The sequence below is a fragment of the Plectrocnemia conspersa genome, unplaced genomic scaffold (genome assembly GCF_051122295.1).
Source record: "Plectrocnemia conspersa isolate PC_06_02 unplaced genomic scaffold, ASM5112229v1 ptg000003l, whole genome shotgun sequence".
Taxonomy (NCBI): Eukaryota; Metazoa; Arthropoda; class Insecta; order Trichoptera; family Polycentropodidae; genus Plectrocnemia; species Plectrocnemia conspersa.
In genome coordinates this window covers 15957501-15971634 of record NW_028277167.1, presented here as the reverse complement: position 1 = coordinate 15971634, position 14134 = coordinate 15957501, and the positions used below count along the sequence as shown (strand labels likewise).

The 14134-nt window shown below is 31.1% G+C and overlaps 2 protein-coding genes across 3 annotated transcripts in view; both read left to right on the top strand.

Annotated features, from left to right (window-relative positions):
• The first annotated feature begins 610 nt into the window (after window positions 1-610).
• On the top strand, window positions 611-3281 carry LOC148236757 (uncharacterized protein KIAA0513). Its single transcript, XM_088182275.1, has 8 exons — window positions 611-1098; window positions 1177-1403; window positions 1464-1696; window positions 1774-2036; window positions 2214-2403; window positions 2468-2693; window positions 2755-2849; window positions 2909-3281. Exons 1-8 carry the CDS (start codon window positions 952-954, stop codon window positions 2974-2976), a joined length of 1449 nt encoding a protein of 482 aa, XP_088038401.1. The 5' UTR covers window positions 611-951; the 3' UTR covers window positions 2977-3281.
• Window positions 3282-6217: 2936 nt separating this feature from the next.
• Window positions 6218-14134, top strand: part of Acsl (Acyl-CoA synthetase long-chain) — a 27594-nt gene continuing 19677 nt past the window's right edge. The window contains exons 1-2 of one of the 2 annotated variants that reach the window (XM_088183310.1): window positions 6218-6401; window positions 13402-13438. In XM_088183310.1, coding sequence (XP_088039436.1) covers window positions 13416-13438 — 23 coding nt within the window. In that variant the 5' untranslated portion in view covers window positions 6218-6401; window positions 13402-13415. Of the gene's footprint in view, window positions 6402-13238; window positions 13310-13401; window positions 13439-14134 lie in introns of those variants that run through there. The other variant, XM_088183311.1, reaches the window with a different exon arrangement.

Sequence of the window (14134 nt, the reverse complement as noted above, 5' to 3'; positions counted from 1 at the left end):
GACTTAATTTAGAATATTGCCGCCAAAAACGATAAAGAAGATATAAATTTATTTTTAAAAGATGTAACTAAAACAAAAAAAAGTGTCGTATAAAGGGTTAAAGAATCCACACATTCACTCTGTTTAATGACAATTTGTGTTAGTGTTAGTGCCTAGACACTGTCTGCTTTGTAAGGTTTGATTATACTGTTTTTTTTTGTCTGCTTATAATGTTTTTTTTTTTAATTTAAAGATAAATTTAATAGATTAATAACATATACTAGTAAAGATTGTGGAAAGGTTGTGTCATTATTGATTCCGCTAGGAGATCATGTAAGCACCCAACTGACCCTCTAAACATAAAATAAAAATAAATTTTCTTTAAATTTTTGAATGCTTAAAGATATTGACTGGTAGCTCATTATTTCTTTTATATCGACGTAAATATAATGTTTTCATACTTAATTGCTCTTTATTACAGCATTAAAATACTTACTATGTACTTACATAAAATTATTAATTGTGTAGTACATAATTAATTACAAGAAAACAAAAATATACTTTTGCTCACTTAGGCCCTTATGTTCACAAGTTTTCGCTTTTCGCTCCAATTCTAGCCCATGAGCAATGCAGTCTTTATCTGGCCTTTCGCCGGTAAACGTTTTTCCAATGGTTTTCCTTTAATATTTTATCCTAAAAAACCGAAACCGTGCTATTTTCCTTTATACTACAATATCTGAAACACCTCTAATAACAAGACAGCCGGAAAATCGATACATTTTCATTAAATGTACTTCAATGCGGAATTTTCTCACAATCAGCTGATAGTGTCAACTGTGCTATATTATACTGTTATAAAATTTAGTTTTCTAGTAATATAAATCGATATTTTAATTAAATTTCATTATATACATATGTTATGTATAGATATAAATAAATTTTGATCAGGAAGTATATGTTAATAAATGAAAAATGGTCGATTTAATGACCAATACCAAAGAAGAACCCAAGAGAGGTCACAGGAAGGGTTTCATGGCCAGATCTCAAGACTTAATAAAAACAAGGATGCTATCCTTCCTGGGGAACAGTTCAGACATTATAAATGATCTGTCCAATAAAGTATGAATTATATTCAGTATATATAAGTTATATAAAAATAGGTAAATTTGCTTGTATATTTATATTTTAAATGTACAGCTCGAGTCCGCTCTGAGCATGAGCGAGTCTTCGTCTTATTCAACCGAGGCTATAGAGAGTATTGGGAGCTTAGCTTCGTCTAAGAATGCGAACAGTACTGATAAAAAATGTGCCACATTCACCCCTCGCAAGCTTCACACTTTACCAACATTCGGTCTTACGTTCGAAGACCGGGAAGCGTTATCCAAACACAAGAAGAAGCATTTTCCAACAGTCGAAGCAAATGGGTATGTATTGAAATGATTATATGTAATTCGAGTCTTAATATATCAAAATATAATGCACAGAAGAATCAAAGATGGCCTTCCTAGTGATAAAAGTGAAGATTCTATATCTACATCCGTCGCCGTCATAATACGTCCAGGTGATACAGAAAGAAGCAGTTCCAAATGCGACGAAATAACTGATCTCGATAGAGACTTATCTTCACTGAACCTTTCTCAATCTATTGATAGCAATTTGGAATATTGTTTAGTAGCTACAGGTCCAGATCCATACGATAAGTTAAAAGTGAAACAAGGTAGTTTATTTGATATTTTGATTCTAATAATATATGTACATTGGAAGTTGTACTTTATTGTTTGATTTGTATTGTAGAAGTGCCTAGTAGTGGATCAGCGAGCGACTTAGATGGATATGGCCCTAGTACAAGCATAGATTCTTCTGATAGAGATGGGAAGAAATATTGGGTACGATCAGGCTCCGAAGGATCCGTTCAATCTTGGGCTTCCAGTCTCAGTTTAGATAGTCAATCTGATGAAGCAAGTGTTGAATTCATGAGACATTTTGTAGTACAGCTCTTCAGAGATAGTGCTAGCATACAGTTAGATCAGAAGGCCAAATTTGGACAGCTTTGTCAGGTAAATTTATATATCTCGTTTTACAATTCCAATTTAAAAGGTGTATTTAGAATATAAAAATTGTTGACTTCCATAGATATATAGATTGATAAGGATAACGTCTATGTGTTTATGATTTCATAAAATAAAAAGAAGTTAATCATTATATATGTATGTATGGTTATCTATAATTCTCAGAACGAGACTGGCAGATTGTGGTTCTCTAGATTTGTGAATGCTCAAAGAGGAAGATCAAAACGAGTCAATGAAAGTACGTTCTTCTCGCTGATACAATACTTTGCGATCGTTCTATTCGAATGTGCTGATGCAGATGACTTTTCTCCGGCCAAATCTTTAATGAATATGTGCTTTACGTTTTACTTAGAAGGTACAGTAGCATTACATACAATAAGTACACATTAATATTGATTCTAATATATGCATCATGATAGTTGATGTTCCTGGTTGCGAGCCTTATAAAGAGTACCTTTACATATACTTACGTGATCAACCTATTTGGCATTCGATAAGATTTTGGAATGCGGCCTTCTTTGATGCACTGCAATGTGAACGTGTGCACAAACCGATCGTTACCAAAGATGACGTCCAATCAAACAACATGGAAGCTTTCTTCGACGATAAGCAGTATCAGGAAAACATAACTTTCGGGCAACTAGGGTAAACTTAACTTATTGAATCTATTTTTGTTCACAAATAATAATAAAATGTTGTCTTTTAGAACTTTCACATACAACATGCACGCGTTTGGCCTTAGTAAAGATTTATGTTCAGAGTTTTTACGCAAGCAATGCGTAATAGCAAATCTGAGTAAAGGTAATCTATATTAATCTGATATGATGTTTACTGAATTTATATTGAATTTATTATTGCAGAGCAAGAAAAAATGTTAAGAGATAACGTCAACAGAATGTATAAAGAAACTGATCGATGGAGAGCTTAAAAAGAAGCCAATCACATTGTGATAAAATATGGTGTTATAATATAAAAGTCGTTTTAATTGTGATATATAATAAATAATGTTATGTGATTATAAATTATTCCAAATTACATAAAATAATATTTAAAAAAATTCATATACATATGTATAAGTACAAGTGTAAATTTAGATAATTAATCGCACGTTTTATATATTATTTTGCATCGGCGGAGTTATCGAATTGTGATAATAAAAATGTGATTATATCTACCTGTTAACGTTTAAGCAATATTTCGCAGGTGACAATAACGATATGGTAAGAAAAGAAAGAATCGGAATGAAATGCCTTAATGTAAAATATTATAAATTCTATATTTGTTTATATATTATTATGAATTGAAATGTTTATTTTTTATAAATGAATACTTAGTAAATAGTTATTGTGCAAAATTAATATAATAAATATTAATATATTACATTCACATTAAACTTACTTTATGAAGTATTTAATTTGATGTTCTGTAATAAAATAATTATATTTTTAATTATTTGATTAAGAACATATTTTTATTATATATTTTAAATTAAACTTCTTAATTGTTTAATTGTTTTTAACTCTAGCCTATTATATATTTTAAACACTCCAATTAAGCTTCCAATAAAGATTTTTGTAATTCCAATGTGCTAGTATTATAACAAAATTATAACTTTTAATAAAATATGTTTTTACTATTTTTTCCTAATAAAAAGAATACATCAGATATATTTTATTTAATACAGAGCTATTTTATTTAATGGAAATACTATGATTGTATATGTATCATATATGAATCCTGCTTTATTGTTATATAAATAAATTGATTGAAAGCATTCTATACAGTCGTATTTTATGCATAAAAATAAAAACTATAATATCAATCTTTTAGTTTTATTGGAATCTGTGGATTAGATTATCACTTAAATAAATTACTTGTAAATTTAATTAAACCGTTAACATTCTAACAGCATTTTTGCAAAATTTATAATATTAAATATTCATAAATATAATATTATATTGCGGAACACTTTTATCTTGAATGGGTACTATAAAAGTTACATAAAATATATTTATTATGTATTGTTTATGTGACAAAAATGTAATAAAAATTTATATAAATAAATATTTTAAACAGAAACATATATTATAATTTATATAGTAATACATTTTAAATATATCGCCCTTATATTCTAATAAGCGTTATATATAAAAACAAAACATGCCCAACTACATAACTATGTTAAAAAATATGTTTATAGGTAGAAAAAATCGTCAGATTTATAGCTGTGAAACATAAAGATATGTTTTTATTGCGGCAATTTATATTGAATTGTGGTATATTCTTTTAATTGGTGATTGTACGTTTTTATCTCGGTTATTGCAGTCTTTTAACAAATAAATAAAGAGCTTTATTAAGAGATATAAAAATAAATTGCGTTCAGATAAGAGCTAAAATATCGCTCGTATTTTTCCATTACTTGTAGATAAATAAAATAATTAAGAAACATGATAATAGTCAAGTAATAACTAAATAAACCAGATGGCAAATAAATAACCTAGTTGGTGTGTAATTAGGTATGACTTGCTATTGCGCAATAATTTATATTTTATTGTCTTGTTATGATTCATAATTTAGAGACCGATTTTAATTATAAGTGATTTGCAAAAACCTGTATTTAAATAAACGATTGTCAAAGAAGCGTTAGTTGATGCAAGAAAACCGGTTTGTATTTATTTACACTGATTTTGTATTTTTATTAATATGCAATTTAAATATATTAAAGAATAAAATTCAACTAATGCAAAATATTATAAATTTTAGCAAAAGTGAAATATAAACAGAAATAACCAATTTTTGTTCCACAAATTTGTATTTTTACAAAATAACTATGGTAAATTTTCTAGCTGTATAACGTTGTATTTGCTTTGAATTATTTAAGTTTTCCAATATGTAATGCTCACTCGGAAATAGTATTTTGGAGTTTACTTCTTTGGATTGAATCTAACGGTTTTTTTAAGAGTGTCAATTCCTTCGTTATTTGTGTTGGTGCGATAGATCTCAGTATAGTGATAATTATTTTCTGTTCTGACGTATTGTGATAACTTAGGAAAGGCTGCTTCCAGGGCCGGCCTGAGAATATGCAGCGCTCTGGGCTTTAAAAAGGTCATCTGGGAATGTTCTGTACATTTTGTAATATGCCCAGCTTTTAAAAATATCAAAGGAAAACATAAAAAGCCATCTCAAACTTTTTGTATAAACGAAAATTTTCGATGTGACTTTTTTAACTCTCGCAGCATCGCAGCAATGGACAAAAATTCTTAGATAACCTTTTTTGCCAGTTGGGCGGCGTTACTTGGGCTTATGCAAACTTTCAACCGTGATAAATATAATCAAATGGCGCCCCCCTTCAGAGTAATTGGCGACCATTCTTCGAGCCAGCCCTGGCCGTTCAATTATTTGAAAATGCTACTAGCAAAAATCCAGTAATTTTTATTGCCGTTTTATCGAGTCTTGTACAATCAATTGTAACGTTACGATTTTGGGTTTCGAAAAGACAAGGTTTCGAGATTTCCTGGCTTTTTTTTTAAACTGAAAATCACTACTAAAAGAGAAGTAGTATTATGTTATTTAAATATCTTTGCATACTATCGTGAGAATTTAGCTGAAATATTCCAGGGTTTTCGGTAAAAATAAAATATTTACTCGATGCGAAAAAACAGTTTATTTAGTCGTGCAGCAACAAATTTTATGTCATTGAGCCAGGCTTCTGATTGTTTCACATTGTCTACGCTGCCTCTCCGCACTAATCCTATCGCATCATTTATGGAAGCCGCCCAAGGAGGATAAAGAAGGACAGAAAAGACAAAGGAGGACAAGTTTTTAAAGACAATTCTCTTCAAAGGAAAACATTTGGTAGTGTAGTGAACGTGGCATGAGTTACCGACCACTAAATATTTTTATATTTCTTCGACTAATTGACTTTTCTGGTTAGCTTGAATGTATTGCTATTGCAATTTGGATCTGAATCCCCACACATTTGTGTGCGGTATTTATTTTTTTAATTAATAAAATAATGTGCTAAAACTTACACCGCATTGACTAAGAGCGTCGAATTTCTTTTCAAGATAAACTTTTTCCTAAATATTTCATCATTGGTGTAAAATATTTTTATTTTGGCATTTTTGATTTTTTATGGCCGTCGTATTTTTAACTCTGGACCAAAACGCATGTGTCGGGATTGAGTATCGACCGCGCGTGACGTCACATCACGCCACTCTTCGCTGATTGGCGGAGTGTCCCTTCCCCCCGTCGCCCTCCTATTCGTCGCGCCATAACCTCACGCGGCTGCCGCTCGACAGCAAGTCGCCGCCGTAGCCTCCGCGCAAATCTTGTCCAACAACTGCGAACAAGGTAAGCTCGCGCCCCCTTATCGTCTCGCTTTAATCTAATCGATGTATCTATTCCACTTCCATTTTCAAATCTAACGTAAATAACACCGGACCGATTTGTATTCGAATCGAAAATATATTTTTCGACGCTCATAACAATTTAAAAATAGTAAAATAATAAAGATGGCGCACCTTTTGTCGGAGAGCGTTTAGAATTGTATTTTTTATGGCTATGGTAATTCCAGCTTCGATGCGTCGAAGGGCCTGCATCGCGCGTGTGCGTCACCGCCGCTTGACGAACGACACGCAGTTTGTTTACATACACGTCATAGATCACCGCTACTCTCCGCGTGCTTGTTGCGAAAAATGCGCAACTTAGAGAAAGCCTTTCCGTCGTCATGGCGATTGATCGATCCATCGTTCGTTCTAGACTCGAGTTCGAATTAGACGCAAAACAGTATTGATCAACATGGAAACAATTTTGGCCCAAATACGCATCGAGGACGAGCATGTAAACAATAATATCCGCACTGTTATATAAACGCATTCGAACGGCTTCCCTTTATTATACTAATATGTACATAAATCACTGGTCGGAATTTACGCTCTTACGACGCTATAAACTGCGATCAGCTGTCCGTCTGTCATTGTATGAATGAAATTTAATACAATGTTGACATACGCGTCGTATATATGTACTTATTATTAATGCAAATTTACATACACCGGTAGGTAAACATTCACCATACTTTAATTCGCGGCCGTTCCATGCCCTATCGCAACATTTATCTACGTCTATTCTCTGCTTATCTAACGATTCGTTTGCGATACATGCAAATTGCAAATTCCGTTTTCAACGATGCCATTGAAACGTCGGCGAAGCGATCTTTGAGCATTGCGTGCGAATTTGCCTTGGAAAAAATAAATACTAATATTAAATAAGTGATTTTTTTATTCTACGATAATTATGTACATTACGTAGAATTACCTTTTCTAAGAATACTATAAAAATTAGTAAACAAGCTCACGTCAAAATTTCCCGACACGACGTTTGACATTGCCGTATAATTAACTTTATGCCTACTAGGTATTACGCCCTTTTGTATTGAAAAACATTTTAGATCGAAATTGCCTTTGTAAACGTATCTAGAATATCATTTCACTATTGTGCCAATTACTTATAAGTGCGCTTACTCGTTTATCTACTCTGATTTCTTTCTGCAAACAATAGTTTCTCCGTATCTGGGTTTTTTCATTGCGGCGGGAAATTTCTTTCCTTTTGCTATAATCGTACCGGAATCGAATGACATGTTTGAACTGTCAATCCGTTCTCCAATCTCGCATATAACCAGATACAAAGCTAATGTAATATGAAAATTAAAACTACTCTTAATTTATGTTTGTTATTATAACTATTTTTTCATTTCTTTTATTTTTATTTATTACTAACTGATTACCCCGGCGTTTATTTATTTATCCCAATCTTCCATTAGACAGGAAAAGAATCAGAAAAGTTGGTCTTAAATGTCATCTCGACTGTCAATTATTGATTTGACAGTTTATATTTTTCCCTTTCTTACCATCTATGTCAATGGAAAGATAACTTGGACTTAAAACAGCTTCCGGAATGTCACTATTCATCTCAGCGACCACGGAAACTATGAATTCGAAACTAATATCGGTGTTTACTTGTCACCCCTACCCCTAAGGGCCTAGTGTTGATCAACCCCCACAATAAGTTTTTCAAGATAGTAATTAGTAATTTATTTTAAATATTTAAATTATACAGAAAGAAGGAATGTGTGTTCTGATTGTTTTAATTATTTGATTTAGTTTATCTATTTGAGATTTACACGAAAGATTATAATCTTAAGTAGACTTAGGTATTTTGCCAATCTAGATTTTTGCTACACACGTTTCAATCTTAGCTAATTTTATTGTCATTTGTCTAACCATTTTTAATTGTTTGTAGTGTGTCTTGAAGTCTTAACTACCGCTCGATTTTGATTTTTATAAGAGCATAAAATTTGTTTAGTTGTGAAATCACTCGTAAAAATGGTTTTAAAATTTAACCTTGAGATGTGACAAATGATTTTTTAACTTATTAGACGAAGACAGCAATAATTAGGCTAATTTCTATATATACAAATGTTTTTATATTTGCTATTTTGAAATGTAATTATTAACACATTTAAAGGCTCAATTTGTAAGTCCGAGTTTTACATAGCGATCTGAATAAAGCTACAGTAGTTTACGTGTCCTCAAAACCGGTAAATCGCAAATAAATGCCATTTTTTTGTGAAGAAGAAAAAACATTTATTTTTATTTCTTAATGTTTTTTTTTACCTATTTATAATGGACAATTCAAAAGTAATAATTTTATATACTTTAGCATTTTTAATGGAGTCACGATTTTTTTTAGCAATTTCTAAAAATACCACTTTTGTAGATATTGTTTTTTTTTTAAATCCCCATGTATACGTTTATTTACTCAGATGAAAAATCGAAGACCAAAAGCTAAATTGTTGAATCTCAAAAGCCGGTATTTTGTAGAAAGCTTAAGAAAAATTATTACGTTTGCTTTCTTCTACGCGATTGTTAAGTATTTATTTACATAATAATTTACTCATTTTCTATTTTTCAAATCATTTCATCCGTATACAATAGCTAAAAAAAGCTCATTTGGCTCAATGTAGCTTCGCTGTTGGCTCGGAATAACTTTAAAATATTTTTCACTTGAATCAAGCGGTGGTCACTTTACACACAATTTGACAAGTACATACTGTACAAAACAGAATACTGCCATAATTTTTTTATAGATGTCTGTTTTACAAGAATGTTGATAATTACATGTGTCTGCGAATATTATTAAATATCTCGATAATTTTCAAGTAAATTTATTATCCAATGGTAAGATCTTGTAGCTACACGATTAATGATTAACTCATCGTTATACCCAAGACCTTGTAGATTATAAAAGCGGATAATAAAATTTTGCGATGAGGGACCAGGGATGGCATGCGAGTGGTGACAAACTAAATTTCGACATTAAAAACTGTTAAAATTATTTTCAACTCCAAATAGCCGTGAAGTTGAAAATGTATTGTTTTTATTTGTAACTAAATAAATATTGATCATTTTATTTTAGTATATTATCATAAAATTTGAAGATAAGTAGGTTTTTGATGGTTTGTAATAAAATTTAATTTAACCGACGAATAATTCCCTATATCGAGAAACAAATCACGATCAAAATTGAATTCTACCACATATTAATTATGTTAGTAAGTAGATTAGATTAAGAGTCAAATGACCGAAGATATTTAATCAGGTGTTTTCGTTGATTTAAAGTGATAACTAATTGATATGATTGTTATTGAAAAGATTTTGTTATACTATCGAAATTAAACAGTAGTATAGTACAAATATTTTACACTTGTTTGTAAGTTTAAATTATCGTTTCATAGGTTTTTCTTAATCTATTGGATAACTATCGAGATGATTAATTTAAAATCATGATAAGTCGAACAGTTTTGATATGAAGTGCTCTGCGTATGTGTATGTATTAAATATATTTATATATAAAATAACTAATTACGAAATTTGATGGAAAAGGAATTTATTTATTTTTATTATTAGGTGAAGGAACGATTTCTTGGTTCTAACGATATTTTGGCACCCAATGCGTTCAGAATTTCCGTTCATTAATCGTTCTGCATACTTTTCGACTGTTAAAGACCAATATTTTTTTGTCAACGAGATCATCAGTAGCAACTTCTTTTTGCCACTTCTTTTTGCTTCAAAATGGCGTTGCCATATATATGAATTTCAGCAGCGTTTTTTCCTTCATTAAACGAACCTCACAGTAGGAATTGACACGGCCGTTTTAAACACACTTTTCACGAACAAAAACAATTGAAACCTGATTAACCAAATGAAAAAAATTAGCTTCCATTTTCCGAATGTTCTTCGTAGATTCTGTTAGTATTATTCTATTAGCATATATTGCATACCCTTCACATGCACGTTTATCGCTTAAATGCACAACGTCCTTTAAATTATTCATGAATCTATATAACTACTTAGCCTTTGAGCTTTTTCCAAGCACGAGCCCGTTTTTTCTTCACTATTTCAAATGTTGCTATGTTATATTTATATCCACCATGTCTCTCATTATACGACCGAGTTGCAATTAAACTGCTCGAAGGAAAACGAGTTTTTAAAAACGTCACGCTTCGACAGTGTCGTGCATGTCGTTGGTTTTCTGCACAGTTTATTTTCATAGATCGTACTGCGTCTTTGAATTTCTAAAACTTGTGAGGAAAAAGACACGTTTATGATCTTGTTTTTTTCCAATGGTAGACTATGGACTATATTTAATTAACTTGTTTGGGTTATGATTTTTTTATCATCGTACGCTAATTGAACTCGGTTGTGTTACTCGTGATTTATGATCGCGAACGTGAGCTTTGTCCCGTGAGTTTATCTGCGAACGTGAACTTGAAAGGGGTTAACGATGAACGTTTATGATTTTAGAGCTTCCGAACAAAACTCGTTAACGTGAACGTTGGAATCTTATCGCAAACTAGCGAGTGCTTCTTTTTAGTATTTGTAATGTGAAATGTGGCGAATAGAGTTAGAAATGGACCAGAAAATAATTGTTCTTAAAATGTATGATTTGTTTTACAAATATAAAAAGACAAGTTAAGCCTTGTTTGATTATTGATTGATAGGCGCAGCTATATGTATAATTATTATTTAATCATTTAGCGTAATATATATGTTTTACTATACAATAATCTATAATTTCGAAGTTACACGAAGTCAAATTGTGGCGAATACATTTCGTACCATTTCGGTATTTAACCCAGGCTTTTCGGTGCTCGCCTGATTTTTCCTATTCGCTGCGCATCCGTGTTTTTATTCAGGATTCCATCGCAACTTAAATAGAGGGAAACTATGTTAGAAACGATAGAAATCTTATAATGAAGCAGATATTAACGATTCATCTACCCGTATTAAATCATATTCTAGTCTTATTGCTGTTAACTAATTGATCGGCTAATTTCGGTCCGCACTTTGAAACCGTAATCTGTTAGCACTTAGCACGCGGTTTTTTCGCAGTTGTTATCGATCAAGTTATCGTCGCCAAACCGGTGCGACTAAAACACATTTTTGCCTATAAAATTAACGAATGCTTATTTGCGAAATATGCCACAGTCTAGCAATTTGCAATAGCTTTGTATTTGCAAATGTATCTCGCCGAGAAACCTTGAAACGTTTACAAACAAACAAAAAATGTGTTATGTAACAATTTTCTCGAATATCTTGCGAGGTGGGCTATTACTAAACACTAGGGGTGTCCCTAATCGCCTGCATATGATTGTTGGCGTTATGTTTGTTAGGTCATTGGGTTAACTTGTAAATCATGTCTTTATCTACTTCAATTTATGTTGCGGTTGTTGGGAAAATCTTATCGTTTGACTAAAAACTATTTTGAGCGCATGATAGCATCGAGTATTGTATACAATAATGTAATATGATTGCATTGCTATTGAATATATTTTATATAAATTTATGTAGTATTAGTATATTATATCGGTGTGTTTTTAATAAATACTATTTTATTCCTATGTTAAATCGAAGGTTAAATATTAATGAAATGTCAACAGTTGTTTGTTCATAATTACAATAGGTTCTTAATATTAATGTTTTTTATTATTTATTTATTCTAAATTGTTTGTCTTGTTATGTTATATTATCTAGAAAAAGTAATAAAAATATTTACTTTACGAAGTTGGACTATTAAACTTGTACAATCATTTTTTTTTCCTGTAACCGTAAATATAAAATGGATATAGCTGATAGTCCTGCGCCTACTTTCAAGTTGTTGGTGTATCAATTATACAACTACGACTAAAGTCGAATTAGTATGAAATATGTATATTATTTTGGAGGCTCGCGTGTTCTAGAATCATTACTTTATTGTAGACAATTTTAGGGTTTGATTCACCGTAATACTCGATAATGCGTAGAAAACTTTTATTCATGTAATTAATTCTTGTTAGTAAATGTTATGGGTGCCTTAATACTTTACAATTATAATCATGTTATGCATTTGACACTATATGTAAAAAGCGCACTGAGTTTCTGCGAAAACTTTTCATTATATATTGCGGTTACATTGAATAAAGATTGACATGCGTTATTTTCATCCAATTGGCAGCCATATAATTTTATAGTCCAATCGGATTCGACCAGTTTCTAACGTAATACTTTTTCGACTGTTGCAAAAACGCATCAAAAACATTTTTTAACCTTGTTAACACTGACACTGCTGCAGGGTTGGCAGGCGTTCGACTTTTGATGTTCTTTATAAATTATTTTCTTTAACTACTCTTCTATTGTACTTAAATGAAGAGGTTCATTTCTGTATTTTTTCTTAAAAAACTGCTTGTGTAACACGTTTTTTAATGAAAATATTACATTATTTATGAAAAAAATATTTGAAAATATTTTTGGTTTGTTGGATAACAATTGGATAACTTCTTTCTTAAATTTTCTTTAATAGGTCATGCTCATAATGTTTTTTCTAAACTCGTTGATGAATATAAACTATGACTGAATTATACGATACGAAGTGCTTTACAAGCTTTTATTGTCATTGGAGTATTACTACCAAATGTATACTGTTTTTTAATGTAACATAACCGCGAGCTGTTTAAGTTATATAAATTAAATTAACGTATATTCAATCTGATGTTGACTGTTACTTGATTGTTGTTACCTATCGGTCAGCTAGTTGCAAATATTTTTTGCTAACTACCCACCTTTAGTTGTTCCTCTGCGTGTACAAAGTTGTCTTTGCAAACTCGTATTCGTCCACCCGATCCGTCGGCGATCGGACGCTTGCGAACTTCGAACCAACTTGTGCGTGTTTGGCGAAACGTTTTATATTTAAACTGCCTAGTAGCAATTATAGTAAAATCTTCTAACGTTTTCTTTTATTTTTTCTGTTACAGAGCGTGCAACCATCATGTTCATAGACGAGAATGAGTCGTGAGTATATTTTTTACACCTACAAATCCACGTGCTTGTAATAATTGTCGCAAGTTTGATGTTCGCCGTTGTGCCGATTCATTTGTGGCTGGTTTCCAAAAATATACTTTTTTATCTTTTGACGCTTACGCAAGTCTTTTCCTTTGGGTTTCCTTATATTTTGGAGGTTATTCTATAGTTTGTATGTTTTTCCTCAATTTATTTGCGGATCGACGCATTTCAGTATTCAATTAACGGGAAATATATTATTTTATATATTAAAAATCTATGGAATAAAAACTTACATTAAACCATTGAATTATAAATTATCGCAATTAACGTGTTTCATTTATGTTTATTGTGGCCTACATGCGTCTTATACTTTTTGTCCTTGGTAGAAAACCATATGGCGATCGATTTAATTTAATGCCAATAATTCTTGATGTGTATGAGTAGTAACTTTTAATATTAGTTTCTTATGTTAAATATACTCTTTTCCAGTGTATTGTATTTACTTAGACAAATTTGTTCTGTTATAAAAATCGAAACGGGTAGATTAAAACACCGAGCTCTTTAAAATGTTTTTTTCTGTATTATATTTACCTGAAATTCAATATATCTTATTAATATATCTTTCTTTACAATTAATTATTTTGGCTATTAACCCTCTGCTTGCCGGGTCTTTTGGATTACTATATAAATATCGACGTATTTCAT

Coding starts and splice junctions, on each gene's coding strand:
- LOC148236757 (XM_088182275.1), top strand. CDS start 952: ATGGTCGATTTAATGACCAATACCAAAGAAGAACCCAAGAGAGGTCAC. Junction 1,404..1,463: donor CCAACAGTCGAAGCAAATGG/GTATGTATTGAA, acceptor TATAATGCACAG/AAGAATCAAAGATGGCCTTC. Junction 2,850..2,908: donor AATAGCAAATCTGAGTAAAG/GTAATCTATATT, acceptor TTATTATTGCAG/AGCAAGAAAAAATGTTAAGA.